Source organism: Barbatula barbatula, assembly GCF_947034865.1.
Source record: "Barbatula barbatula genome assembly, chromosome: 10".
Classification (NCBI taxonomy): Eukaryota; Metazoa; Chordata; class Actinopteri; order Cypriniformes; family Nemacheilidae; genus Barbatula; species Barbatula barbatula.
Window position 1 is genome coordinate 24,433,814 of NC_136773.1, and position 12,971 is coordinate 24,446,784.

Sequence of the window (12,971 nt, forward strand, 5' to 3'; positions counted from 1 at the left end):
TCCAAGTTTATTGTCAGTCAAGGAAGAGCATTCAAATACACAAGAGCAGATGAGTTCTCTCCCCATCATACAAGATTTCACTCCTATCAGTTCAAAGAATTGACCTTCCATGGTCATATTTTGTCTACACAGACTCGGATCTCTGTACTTAAGTGAGTTTAGAATCATTCATTTTGGTAAAAATATTTCTTCTAGAATACCAAAACAGACATCAGAACAATGTGATAATGAGAACGATGTTGTGACTTAATCAAACTAATACAAATGTAATCTGTTATATTTCAGTGTTTTCAAATTAGCTGCCTTTTGTATTCTCCGACTCTTTTAATACGTCACCCGGCCGCACATGATTTTGAATCAATTCTGGGCTCTTATTCACTGCATTTCCAGCATTATGTAGTCCAAAATATTTAGTTTTAGTTTTCTAATATACATTTTTTGGTTCATTAGTATATTTATGTTGCCATTATACAAACACTTTGGAAAAAAACTGTACACAACAGAACCATTGTGTCAAGACCTCTGACTCATATCTGCACAACAGTCAGTACAACACAAGGGAAATAAGCTTTACTCGTGCATCTCTTTATACAATTATGCATTGGTAACTTAGAATGTTCAAAGAACCTAAAGAACAATAAATAAAACATTCAAAAAAAGCTCCTAAATGTGTGACGGAGTGGTTTGGAAATTCATGCTGTTTTTTTCCTCCATTGTCCAAGAAAACAAACTAAAGTCAGAAAAAAAGACAGTAAATTCAACAAGTAATTTTTTCAGAGCACCAAATATCTCAAAATCACAATATATCAACATCTCACCTAAATTACTTCTCAGTAGTTATTTGAAAAACACAGTTAGTTGTGTGTCAGCTGTGGCCTAATGGTTAGAGCGTTGGGCTTGTGATCAGAAGGTTCTAATCTCAGTGCCAGCAGGTCATGACTGAAGGGCCCTTGAGCAAGACGTCTTACCCCTGATTGCTCTGCAGTAATGTGACACTGTAGAAAACTACTTGTAAGTCGCTTTGGATAAAAGCTTCTGCCAAATGAATAAATGTAAAATGTGGTTGGCATTAAAATGTGCTTAATGTTCACATGCATTTCACATGTTCACCGTGCATATCATAATGGGCAACCCTATGTTAAAAATCCAGTCCTGTTATACTTTTAGTCCTGTTGAAGAATGCATCCATGGTCCATTATACATTTTTTAAATCATCACCTGAAAGTACACAATACACATTTTAAATAGAAAACTATGTGTGTTGTTAGATTCTGTGTTGAAAAATAAAAGAAGTTATCTATACATTTAAGCAGACACTTTTAAAAGAAACATAATAAAGCATTGTGGATTATTATGTGTAATTACAGCGATGTGAATCATCCTGAGAGACACAAGACAAACTCAAACTTGATATGTGACACAAATATCTAACTTTATGTGCAGCTAAAAGATATATTACATCCAAAATGTTACTAACCTTACATTTGAACATTTCACGCTTAATTGAGTTTCACAGTTCCTAAAATCATCTGAACTAAATTCCATAGATAACAAAGAAATCACTCAAAGTTGAGTTTTTCTAGTATCTATTATAATATATATTCAAATTCGTAAAATCAGATTCAATATTTGTTGAGCGCAGGAATCATTTATAAAGTGCAGCACTCTTTAAAACATTTGGAGAAAACATGAAATAAATGCGAGGAGAACTTCTGCTGCATGTGTGTAAAAGACTGAAGTGATTCTACACTCACACAGGAGAAAAGACATTCTGTGATCCTGACACTCACACATCACAAATCATCACAAAGATTGACTACTGGTGATAAAAAAAACTAAACCCTAACGTACATAAAGAGAATATTAACATCTGGATCACAACACTCATAATACTGACACAAGTGTGTGGGATGCAGGTTGCTAAGGCAACCCATCCTCTCACCAATCAGAGGGCGAGAACGGGACGCCCACTGCTTCTGTCTGTAAGGGTCTCACACACACACTACACAGAAATCAACATAAACACAAAATACCTTCATAAATCCTCAGTCATAAAAAAACACAGCACACAGATTTCCTTTAGAAACTATATTTAAACAATTATTCATTTTACAATTTTGATCAACAAATGTTTGATTCAGAGAGAGGGAAAGTGTCAAGTGTCTAAAGTTTTCAGTACAAGTGTGTGTGTGTGTGTGTGTGTGTGTGTGACAGCAATACACATGTTAATACACCAGCCACAATGTGAAGCTTAAAGAAAGAAACCCGCAGAGCCAAGAGACTCTAACCCTTCCATCAAAGACTCAGGAAAGGCAAAGATTATTCTAAAAAAAGCACACATACAAATTATCCCATCACCCGACTGACATCACACACACACGCAGGGGGACACATCACAAACAACCTGCACCATACAAGAAAAATTCCCTTAACATTGTAGCAGATTTGGCTCATATTATCATCATTTCAGTAGAATATTCCTTATGTAAAAACAAACATACAGCGGCGTCCTGTTGCCTGAGGCGAATATTGCAGAATCGGCTGTTAAACGGGACTTTTTTCCATCAAACAAACCCCATGAGATATTATCATCAGCGGGCTGGAGGACACTACAGAGAGCGCCACCGTCAGGCACTTTGTGATTTTGCAGTACATGCATGTGTGTGGATATCAAACAATCCCACACTGCATGAAGCCCTGAGATCTCCCTTCAGTCCGACAGTACCAGAATACACTCGTGTGTGTGTGTGACTCATCTGACAGACCATCAATAGTCATACATGACTAACACGCGCGCGCACACACACACACACACACAACAGAGAATGTGTTTAGTTATCAATGCCCAGTTTCGACATCCCCTGGCGAACTTCATGTAACTCGTCGATCTTTCCGTCCAGAACATCCATGAACTTTTTCAGTTCCATCTTCATGTTTCTCTCTTTCAGCTGGTTGGTTTGGATTTCAGCCTGTAGAAGCTTCATGTTCTCACTCATGTCTCTGTTGGTCACTTCTGCCGCCTGTAAAAATACACACATGCTCACTCGTTAGAAAACACAAACTGGATGCGAGACGTTTATAGGTATTTTATGCGCTCACTGATTTCCAAATGCAGGTCTGTTTAATGATTCAGATGAGCGAGCAAACCCCTCCCACAGTCATGATATCAGCAATATTAACCAGACAAACGGTAAACAGTAACCCTTTCTCTCTAACCATCTCGACTTTATTGAAGTGTTTCACAGACAGTTGCCAGTTTATGTGGTTTATATGTAAAACATCTCTTATGCACATGAACATTTTGAGCTTGAGAGGTTATAGTGAGAACACTTCACAGGTCTAAAGTTAGATGTACGGATGGAATGCAGACAGCTGCCATGTTAGATCGAGATAAAAAAAGCTGCTACTTCTTTAAAACACATTTCATTTGTTAAAACGGAGTCCTGAAATAAAAATGGAAAAACAGTTTCTCGGATAAGAAGATAAATATTCATCATCTTTTGTGTGTTCACAGATGTTAAATATTTCACAAATGTCTAAATATTGATTTGGTCATTCTCACAGTGTCACAAAAAACACGTCATAATTTATATTAAAGTAGATGTGAAAGCATTTTGCTCTGGGTTTCCTATACATTACATTTCTTCTGAACATAAAGAGCTTATTCACGTAGGTCGTGTGCAGGTGAACTCAATCCTAAATCCGTCAAGTTAAATGTGTGACTTTCACCTCAATCCTGAGGCATTTACTCAAAACATTGACACTAATCTGACCGTCTCCAAAGTATCAGTTCAGGTGTGTTGCTGATTCAGATGTCACTGTTTTGTAGGGTTCATTGGATAGAACCAAATGAAATATTTCTGGAGTTTATGTCTGTCTGTACGTATGCTGCATGCCAGTTTACCTGTAGTTTGGCTGTAATGTCCTCACACTCGGTCATGAGCTGTGGAATAATTTCTGCCTGTTTGCGAAGGTTCTCTAGTTCCTGAAAAACATAATCACACGTGCTTGTTATGACACGCATGCACGGAACACGTGTGTGTGTGTGTGTGTGTGTGCGTGCGCGTGACTCACCTGCTGTTTGTCTTGTAGAACCGCCTCCTGTTCATGAATCCTGATGGTAAGTTGAGCGATTCTCTCTCTTTCCACATTCACCTCCTGACACTGAACCTCCAGCTCTGAGACCTACACACACATGCACGCGTGTTTAATTGGATCACAGCATCATACGAAATGATCGTCCACAACAGTGAAGCTGTGATGTCACTCACTCGCTTCCTCAGCTCGGTGTTTTCGTCCTGACATTTGCTCACTTGACCCCTCCAGCTGTCCGTGTTGCCATTTGCCTCCTTCAGCGCGTCCTCCAGACGAGCGTTGCTCTCCTTTAGCGCCTGCAGCTCTGGTTCCAGCTTTCTACTATCAGACAGCAGACAGAGTCCGACATCAACACGTGGTTAACATCACAATCACAAAGAGATTGCAAAATTAAAAACTGACACACTGCATGTCTTTAGACATTTGAGGATTCCTATGCTTCGACTGGAACCGTTAAACACCTGCCATCAACGTGTTACCTATGATCCCCAACAGACTTCAGGAGGTCAATCTCGCTCTTCTGCTCTGGAGTCTCTGGGTCACTGTGTGAAATCTTATCATCGTCGGTTCCGTTAAGGCTGGACACCAGATTGGCTACTGGAGTTTCACGGCCAGATCCCTGACAGAAGGAAAACACAAATATTAGACTCAATGTGACACAGTTTCCAGGTGTCTGTGTGAGCAGCTTCTATCAGATTCATCATTCCTTGTTGTTTATGTGTGAGCGTGTTCATGTGGCTCTTGGTCTTTATCCGACCGTCTTCTCTGAAGTATTTTTCTTGTTTTTGCAATTTGACAATTTTATTGAAGTGTGTTGTTTGCATGGTTGCAGACAGAAGACAGCCGAGACGTAAGGAAAACATGAAGATGTGAATGATGATGCAGATGTCACCTGTGACTGATTACTGGACGTCTCCATATTCTCCTGAGATTTCTCTCTGCCCAGTTTCGCCGCCTCTTTCACTTCCTGGAACTTCTCGGCAAACTGCAAAAAAAAGAAAGAGAATAGAATAAACTCATCTCAGAAATAGATTTTAAGAAGCGTGTGTAACGGTGCGTGTGTAGCATTTGTTGTCAGACCTTGGACAGTTGTTGTTCAGAGGCAAAGCCGAGTCCAAATACTGTGTTCGCCCGGCTGTCAGCCCACTGGCCAAACTTCTGCGATGTTTTAGTGAAGTTCATGTTGGGAGTGATTGTGCTGTTGATGATGACCTGAAAAAATCAACACATTTAAATATGAACGCATACAAACATAATCTTAAAACGGAACTGCGGGTTGGGTGCATTTCATCATACAAGAGTAGAACGATGTATCGGAAAAGCTCTTTTTACTCTGAACAACTGAAAAGCCAGTTTTCAACTAATCACTTCAGTGTGGAAAGGCCTGAAAGCCATCATCAGCTACAAGACGCCATCGCCCAACTCCATGGTCCTTCATCAGTGAGCAGAAGACCTGAATGGGTTTTACTGCAGTTTTACAAAAGCCCAGTCTGACTTTCAACCTTCTTCACAGGGATCTTTAATATATCTCTGGAGCAGTGCATAGTGCCCTCGGGCCTCAAACAGAAGCCCAAGATGACAGGGCAAAACGACTTGATAGACGGATGCTAACCCACCTAAAGAACATCACTGGACCCTCTTCAGTTTGCTTATCGGGCAAACAGGTCAGTGGATGATGCATTCAAAATGGGGCTACATTATATCCTGCAACACCGCATGCCAGGAACCTGCTTGCCCTTGACACAATCATACCAAACAACCCAGCTATCTGTACCCACCACATCCACCAGTCAGTGGACGACTAACTTCCTGACAGACAGACTAGTGAGGCTGGAGAACTTCACATCCAGCATCAGCACCACCATGTTTTTTCCCCATCACTGAAATTCAAAAGACCCCTCTGTCAGGCTCTTGAAGTTGACACCACAGTCATTGGCCATGAATGTGCAGACAAAAGATAACCTGTGAGAGCTGAATACACTCAAAACTGTGGAGATGACACTAGACTTCAGGAGGAAGCGTCCATCACTCCATCACCTCACCATTCTTGATGGCACTGTAACAGCTGGGGAGGCTTCTGGGCACTACCATCTCTCATCAAAGCCCTGAAGTGGGAGATCCACATCGACCCCCAGTAAGGGTTTTACTTCCTCTGCCGACGAGGACATTCAATCTACCGCAAGAGCTGATGCCACGCGTCTACACAGCTGTTATCGAGTCAGTCATGTGTATATCTATCATGGTCCGGTTTGATTCAGCCACCAAATAATAACACAGCTGAAAGAATCTCCAAGAACCCAAATGGCAGATTGTCAACAGAGACACAAGGCAGACGCTACAGATCCCTGCAAACTACACCATCTCGACACAAGAACGCTTTCTTTTCCATCTTGAACAGTCAGCACATCCACCACTACATAACCGTTTGGTGCAGTATATTATGTAAAGTTTATGCAAATATACCTGTACTGTATATGTATATATATATTTATTGATATGGTATAGGGTTATAAAAATGTACAATCTACACTGCAATGTACAGTACTTGCTAGACAGAACTATAATAACTTCCATCACACCTTTTTATTTGACAACAAGACTTTCTATCATCATTTTTTTTAGATTTGTTTTTTCAGTGCAGTGTGAGACGACAGGAAGCGGGAGAGAGAAGGGGTGGGGTCGGGAAAGGACCTCTAGCTGGGACTCAAACTTGGGTCGTATGATGCGCAACAGCGCCACATCCCATCGGCTCAGAAAACGACAGCACCCTTTCTATGACAGCTCTATAGAATCAGTGAAGTGAAAACGATTTTTCATGTTGGAAAAAAACTTTCCGAAACCTGTACGAACTCTGGTGGGGTTTTTCGAGCACAGAAATATTACGTCCAACTCGTTTTTTGGCAAGTTGACCAATATAAGCATGAGAAGACAACACGTTTAACACTGTAAAGATGTTTCAGCTTCAAATTGTGGATTTAGCTCCATTCAACCAATGTAGATACCTCTTATCTACAGTCAGTTTCATCATTATCAGGTATTTAAGCAATTATTTTAGTATGATCTGCAAACTTGAAGATTTGATCTGATTCGCTATGTGAAACACATTAACACTGGAGACAACACACAGCCGTGTGGTGCTCCCACGCTTACTGTTCTGGGGCTCAAAATCGTGTTATTAATTTTGATTACTTGTGATCTGCACTACCCTTCCTTGAACCGCCACCTTAACGTGGTGGAGGGGTGTGAGTACCCGAGTGACCCTAGGAGCTATGTTGTCGGGGGCTATATGCCCCTGGTAGGGTCTCCCAAGGCAAACAGGTCCTAGGCGACGGGTCAGACTAAGAGTGGTTCAAAAACCCCTTATGATGTTGAATATAACAAGGACCGTGACGTCGCCCGGTATGGCGCAACCGGGGCACCACCCTGGAGCCAGGCCCGGGGGTCGGTGCTCGTATGCGAGCGCCTGGTGGCCGGGCCTTTCCCCACGGGGTCCGGCCGGGCTCAACCAGAAGGAGCGACGTGTGGCCGCCCTCCCCGCGGGCTCACCACGTGCGGGAGGGACCATAGGGGGTCGGTGCGTAGTGGATCAGCCCGATCCCTGGACACGGAAGCTAGCTCTAGGGACGTGGAACGTCACCTCGCTGGCGGGGAAGGAGCCTGAGATGGTGCGTGAGGTTGAGAGGTTCCGACTAGAGATAGTCGGGATCACCTCTACACATGGCTTGGGCTCTGGAACCACACTCCTCGAGAGAGGATGGACACTTCATCACTCTGGAGTTGCCCATGGGGAGAGGCGGCGGGCTGGTGTGGGTCTGCTTATAGCCCCCCAGCTCTCCCGCCATGTGTTGGAGTTTACCCCGGTGAACGAGAGGGTCGTTTCCCTGCGCCTATGGGTCGGGGTTAGGTCTCTCAATGTTGTTTGTGCCTACGGGCCGAACGGCAGAGCAGAGTACTCGACCTTCTTGGAGTCTCTGGGAGGGGTGCTGGAAAGTACTTCTACTGGGGACTCCGTCGTCCTACTGGGGGACTTCAACGCCCATGTCGGCAACGACAGTGACACCTGGAGGGGCGTGATTGGGAGGAACGGCCCCCCTGATCTGAACCCGAGCGTAATCAGTTATTGGACTTCTGTGCTAGTCACAGTTTGTCTATAACGAACACCATGTTCAAGCATAAGGGTGTCCATCAGTGCACGTGGCACCAGGACACCCTAGGCTGCAGGTCGATGATAGACTTTGTGGTCGTTTCATCTGACCTGCGACCATATGTTTTGGACACTCGGGTTAAGAGAGGGGCGGAGCTGTCAACTGATCACCACCTGGTGGTGAGTTGGATCCGATGGCAGGAGAGGAAGCTGGACAGACTCGGCAGACCCAAACGTAATGTAAGGGTCTGCTGGGAACGCCTGGCCGAGTCTCCTGTCAGAGAGATCTTTAACTCCCACCTCCGGCAGAGCTTCAACCAGATCCCGAGGGAGGCTGGAGACATTGAGTCCGAGTGGACCATGTTCTCCGCCTCCATTGTCGAAGCGGCTACTCGGAGCTGTGGCCGTAAAAAAGTCTCCAGTGCCTGTCGAGGCGGGAATCCCCGAACCCGGTGGTGGACACCGGCATGTAAGGGAAACCGCCAAGCTGAAGAAGGAGTCTTATCGGCTTGTGGCTTGTGGGACTCCTGAGGCAGCTGACAGGTACCGGCAGGCCAAGCGGACTGCTGCCCGGGTGGTTGTGGAGGCAAAAACTCGGGCCGGGGAGGAGTTTGGTGAGGCCATGGAGAAGGACTATCGACTGGCCTCGAAGAGATTCTGGCAAACCGTCCGGCGCCTCAGGAGAGGGAAACAGTGCCCTACCAATGCTGTTTAGAGTGGAGGTGGGAGGCTGTTGACCTCAACTGGGGATGTCGTCGGACGGTGGAAGGAGTACTTCGAGGATCTCCTCAATCCCACCGTCACGTCCTCCATTGAGGAAGCAGAAGCTGAGGGCTCAGAGGTGGACTCGTCCATCACCCAAGCCGAAGTCACTGAGGTAGTCAAGAAACTCCTCAGTGGCAAGGCTCCGGGGGTGGATGAGATTCGCCCTGAGTACCTCAAGTCTCTGGATGTTGTGGGGCTGTCTTGGCTGACACGCCTCTGCAGCATCGCGTGGCGGTCGGGGACAGTGCCTCTGGGATGGCAGACCGGGGTGGTGGTCCCTCTTTTTAAGAAGGGGGACCGGAGGGTGTGTTCCAACTACAGGGGGATCACACTTCTCAGCCTTCCCGGGAAAGTCTATGCCAGGGTACTGGAGAGGAGAATACGGCCGATAGTAGAACCTCGGATTCAGGAGGAACAGTGTGGTTTTCGTCCAGGCCATGGAACGCTGGACCAGCTCTACACCCTCTACAGGGTGCTGGAGGGTTCATGGGAGTTTGCTCAACCAATCCACATGTGTTTTGTGGATTTGGAGAAGGCATTCGACTGTGTCCCTCGTGGCATCCTGTGGAGGGTGCTTCGGGAGTATGGGGTCTGTGGTCCTTTGCTAAGGGCTGTCAGGTCCCTGTACGGCCGAAGCAGTAGCGTGGTTCGCATTGCCGGCAGTAAGTCGGACTTGTTCCCAGTGCATGTCGGACTCCGGCAGGGCTGCCCTTTGTCACCGGTTCTCTTCGTAATTTTTATGGACAGAATTTCTAGGCGCAGCCAGGGGCCGGAGGGTGTCAGGTTTGGGGACGACACGATCTCGTCTCTGCTATTTGCGGATGATGTTGTCGTGTTGGCCCCTTCAAACCAGGACCTTCAGCATGCACTGGGACGGTTTACAGCAGAGTGTGAAGCGGCTGGAATGAAAATCAGTACCTCCAAATCCGAGGCCATGGTCCTCAGTCGGAAAAGGGTGGCTTGCCCACTTCAGGTTGGTGGAGAGTTCCTTCCTCAAGTGGAGGAGTTTAAGTATCTCGGGGTCTTGTTCACGAGTGAGGGAAGGATGGAACGGGAGATTGACAGACGGATCGGTGCAGCTTCTGCAGTAATGCGGTCGATGTACCGGTCCGTCGTGGTGAAGAAAGAGCTGAGCCGCAAGGCGAAGCTCTCAATTTACCGGTCAATCTACGTTCCTACTCTCACCTATGGTCATGAGCTTTGGGTCATGACCGAAAGGACAAGATCCCGGATACAGGCGGCTGAAATGAGCTTCCTCCGCAGGGTGGCTGGGCGATCCCTTAGAGATAGGGTGAGAAGCTCGGTCACCCGGGAGGAGCTCGGAGTAGAGCCGCTGCTCCTCCACATTGAGAGGGGTCAGCTGAGGTGGCTTGGGCATCTGTTACGGATGCCTACTGGACGCCTTCCCCGGAAGGTGCTCCGGGCCCGTCCTAGGACACGCTGGTGGGACTATGTCTCCCGGCTGGCCTGGGAACGCCTCGGTGTCCCCCCGGAAGAGCTGGAGGAAGTCTGGGCATCTCTGCTTAGACTGCTGCCCCCGCGACCCGGCCCCGGATAAGCGGTAGAAAATGGATGGATGGATGGATGGATGGATGTGATCTGCACTGTAAAAAGTCCAAAATCCACAGAGCAAAGGAAGGAACTTAGCAAAGACTCTAAATGGGATGACTTTATTAAATGCAGATTTTTAGTCAACAAAAAGAGCCCTAACATAAGCGCCTGGAGTCTCAGAGCAACAGCATCATCAACTGACCTATTTGCCTCATAAGCAAACTGACGAGAATATAAAACATTTTTAAGAACAAATTGTTCAAAGATTTCTACTATGATCGATGTCAGGGCCACTGGTCTATAAGCATTTAAGCAGCAAATATTCTGCTTTTTTGTCACGGGAAAAATGATAGCTGCCTTAACATGTTGGGACTCTGCATCTTTTCAACGACCAGTGAAATATTCTAGTAAGGTTCGGGTCAAGAGTGTAGGCACCCCACATCAGGAGACCTGCTGCCTCTCTACAATAGATGCATACTTGGCCAATAAAGCATATTCTGATTCTGATGTTGTGATGTGAAGTTTTTCAATGAAAAAAATGTTTCAATGTTTTCTTGTGATTGGCGCACTCAGTCTGACAACAGTTTCTTTGGCCTGACGCTTCAGTGTTCCTGATTGTGTGATTTTGGGTGTCGTTCTTGAAATCCAACGTATACGTGTTCACCTCACTGCATGTGTGTGATTCTTCATGTGTCTGTTCTCAGAGAATGACAACAGCAGGTCTGTGCTGTGACATCCTTGATACAGAAGGACGGATCCAAATCTCCATGGCAACATGAACAGTAAACCCACGGCAGAGGGAGACCCTCAGATCACCGCAGGGGTCTGTGTGTGTGAGCTGCGTGATTCTCTGTGGTGTTGTAGAGAAAACATCACGACTGCACTTCAAACCCAACTGCTGAAGAAATATATGTAAACATGATTCATTTACATGTATGTGTGTGTGTCGCCATCCTACACCAGTGAGCTCTCTCGCTGCCAACTTCCTACACACATGCAGAACAACTAAAGCTCAGATAGAGTAGATGAAAACATCATAACCCATTTATAAAAACAGCGGAAGAGATGAGTCTGACCTTCGACCCGTCCACACTGATGATGCGATAGCTGTTGCGTGTGCTGTCATTAAAATAGGAGACGGTAACGGCCAGTTTGCTGGCGGGAACCCAGTTCTTCTTGGTGGTGGGGTCGATCTGGAAGACATGAGCTCTGGTGGTGAAGATGGGCTGCTCCCTGACAAACACAAACACACACACACAGTTAGATGAAAGATATGAACATTTAGCCTTTCCTTACATGATCTGCTGCTTAACAAAATCATAAATGATTTGAAATATTCATCTGAGGATTAACCATTTTTATATCAAACATATGTGACACCCTCGTCCTGACCACATTAGATTAAACATACACAAGAGTAAACATTACAGAAGTTAATGTTAAGATCATCAGAATTGATCCTTTGCGTCCACCCTTCACCACAGCCAATAATAATAATAATAGACAATAAATGACAGACAATAACATATAAACTAAGATAAAAGAAGTATTTATAAAGAAAATAATAAACAAACAGTAAACATAAGATAATCATATTGTCATAATCATTCCTGGTCAATTCAGAGACGACAAAACCATATTGGCACATCATGTGATCACCATGACACATTATTTCTGATAGCAGGCTCTTTCTTTATAGACATGAAAAAATGACATCAGTCATGTGACTTACAGGTTCACCCATCACATCACATCACAGAATCGACACAAACACGTCAGGAATGCAGCTCTACCTGAACATGCACATTCCACCTGACCTTTGACTGCTCAAACACAAACTTATGAAACCTTCAATGAAGCACAATGTCCGCCACAGATCAACGTTTCTTTTCAGAACAGTTAAAGGCAGAGTAGATGCAAAATTAGGGTATATTATACGAATTATACGATATATAATTAATAATAACTGTCCTCTGTTGTCAACTGAACAGAAACCGCAACGACCGGACTGACATCTGCCCAAGACTTCATTTCATTGACAGATGACAAGCATTAATGAATAATGACAACATTCATTTGTGTGACGGAATGGCAGTGAAATCAGGTAACATGCTGAAAGTTAAAGTCATTGACAGGAGAGAAGCAGATGGTTGTGAGTGATCAACACCATCTGTTAACAGAAGCTCTCGTCCTCGCCGGACCCATTGACCACACATGAGATACACTGAACACACGCTTGTACTGTAACGCATGCTCTGCATTTGCCTTGCAGACGGACATTCCCCACATTTCCATTCAAGTAACTGGAGATCAGCTGCAGTCTGGAGGGCTTTATATAGCCCCTCGCTCGACCCTTGACCACAGACACCAGCTCATGACCCACACACAGAGACAGAGAGAGAGACAGAGAGAGACA

At 45.1% G+C, this 12,971-nt stretch overlaps 1 protein-coding gene across 3 annotated transcripts in view; it reads right to left on the reverse strand.

Moving 5' to 3' along the window:
• Position 1: 1 nt before the first annotated feature.
• homer2 (homer scaffold protein 2) overlaps positions 2 to 12,971 on the reverse strand; it is a 14,629-nt gene continuing 1,659 nt past the window's right edge. The window contains exons 2-9 of one of the 3 annotated variants that reach the window (XM_079465276.1): positions 11,632 to 11,788; positions 5,176 to 5,307; positions 4,988 to 5,080; positions 4,575 to 4,714; positions 4,272 to 4,416; positions 4,075 to 4,185; positions 3,905 to 3,985; positions 2 to 3,020 (exon numbers count right to left, since the gene is read on the reverse strand). In XM_079465276.1, the coding sequence (XP_079321402.1) occupies positions 2,832 to 3,020; positions 3,905 to 3,985; positions 4,075 to 4,185; positions 4,272 to 4,416; positions 4,575 to 4,714; positions 4,988 to 5,080; positions 5,176 to 5,307; positions 11,632 to 11,788 (1,048 nt within the window). In that variant the 3' untranslated portion in view covers positions 2 to 2,831. The remainder of the gene's footprint in view (positions 3,021 to 3,904; positions 3,986 to 4,074; positions 4,186 to 4,271; positions 4,417 to 4,574; positions 4,715 to 4,987; positions 5,081 to 5,175; positions 5,308 to 11,631; positions 11,789 to 12,971) is intronic. The other 2 variants (XM_079465277.1, XM_079465278.1) reach the window with 2 other exon arrangements.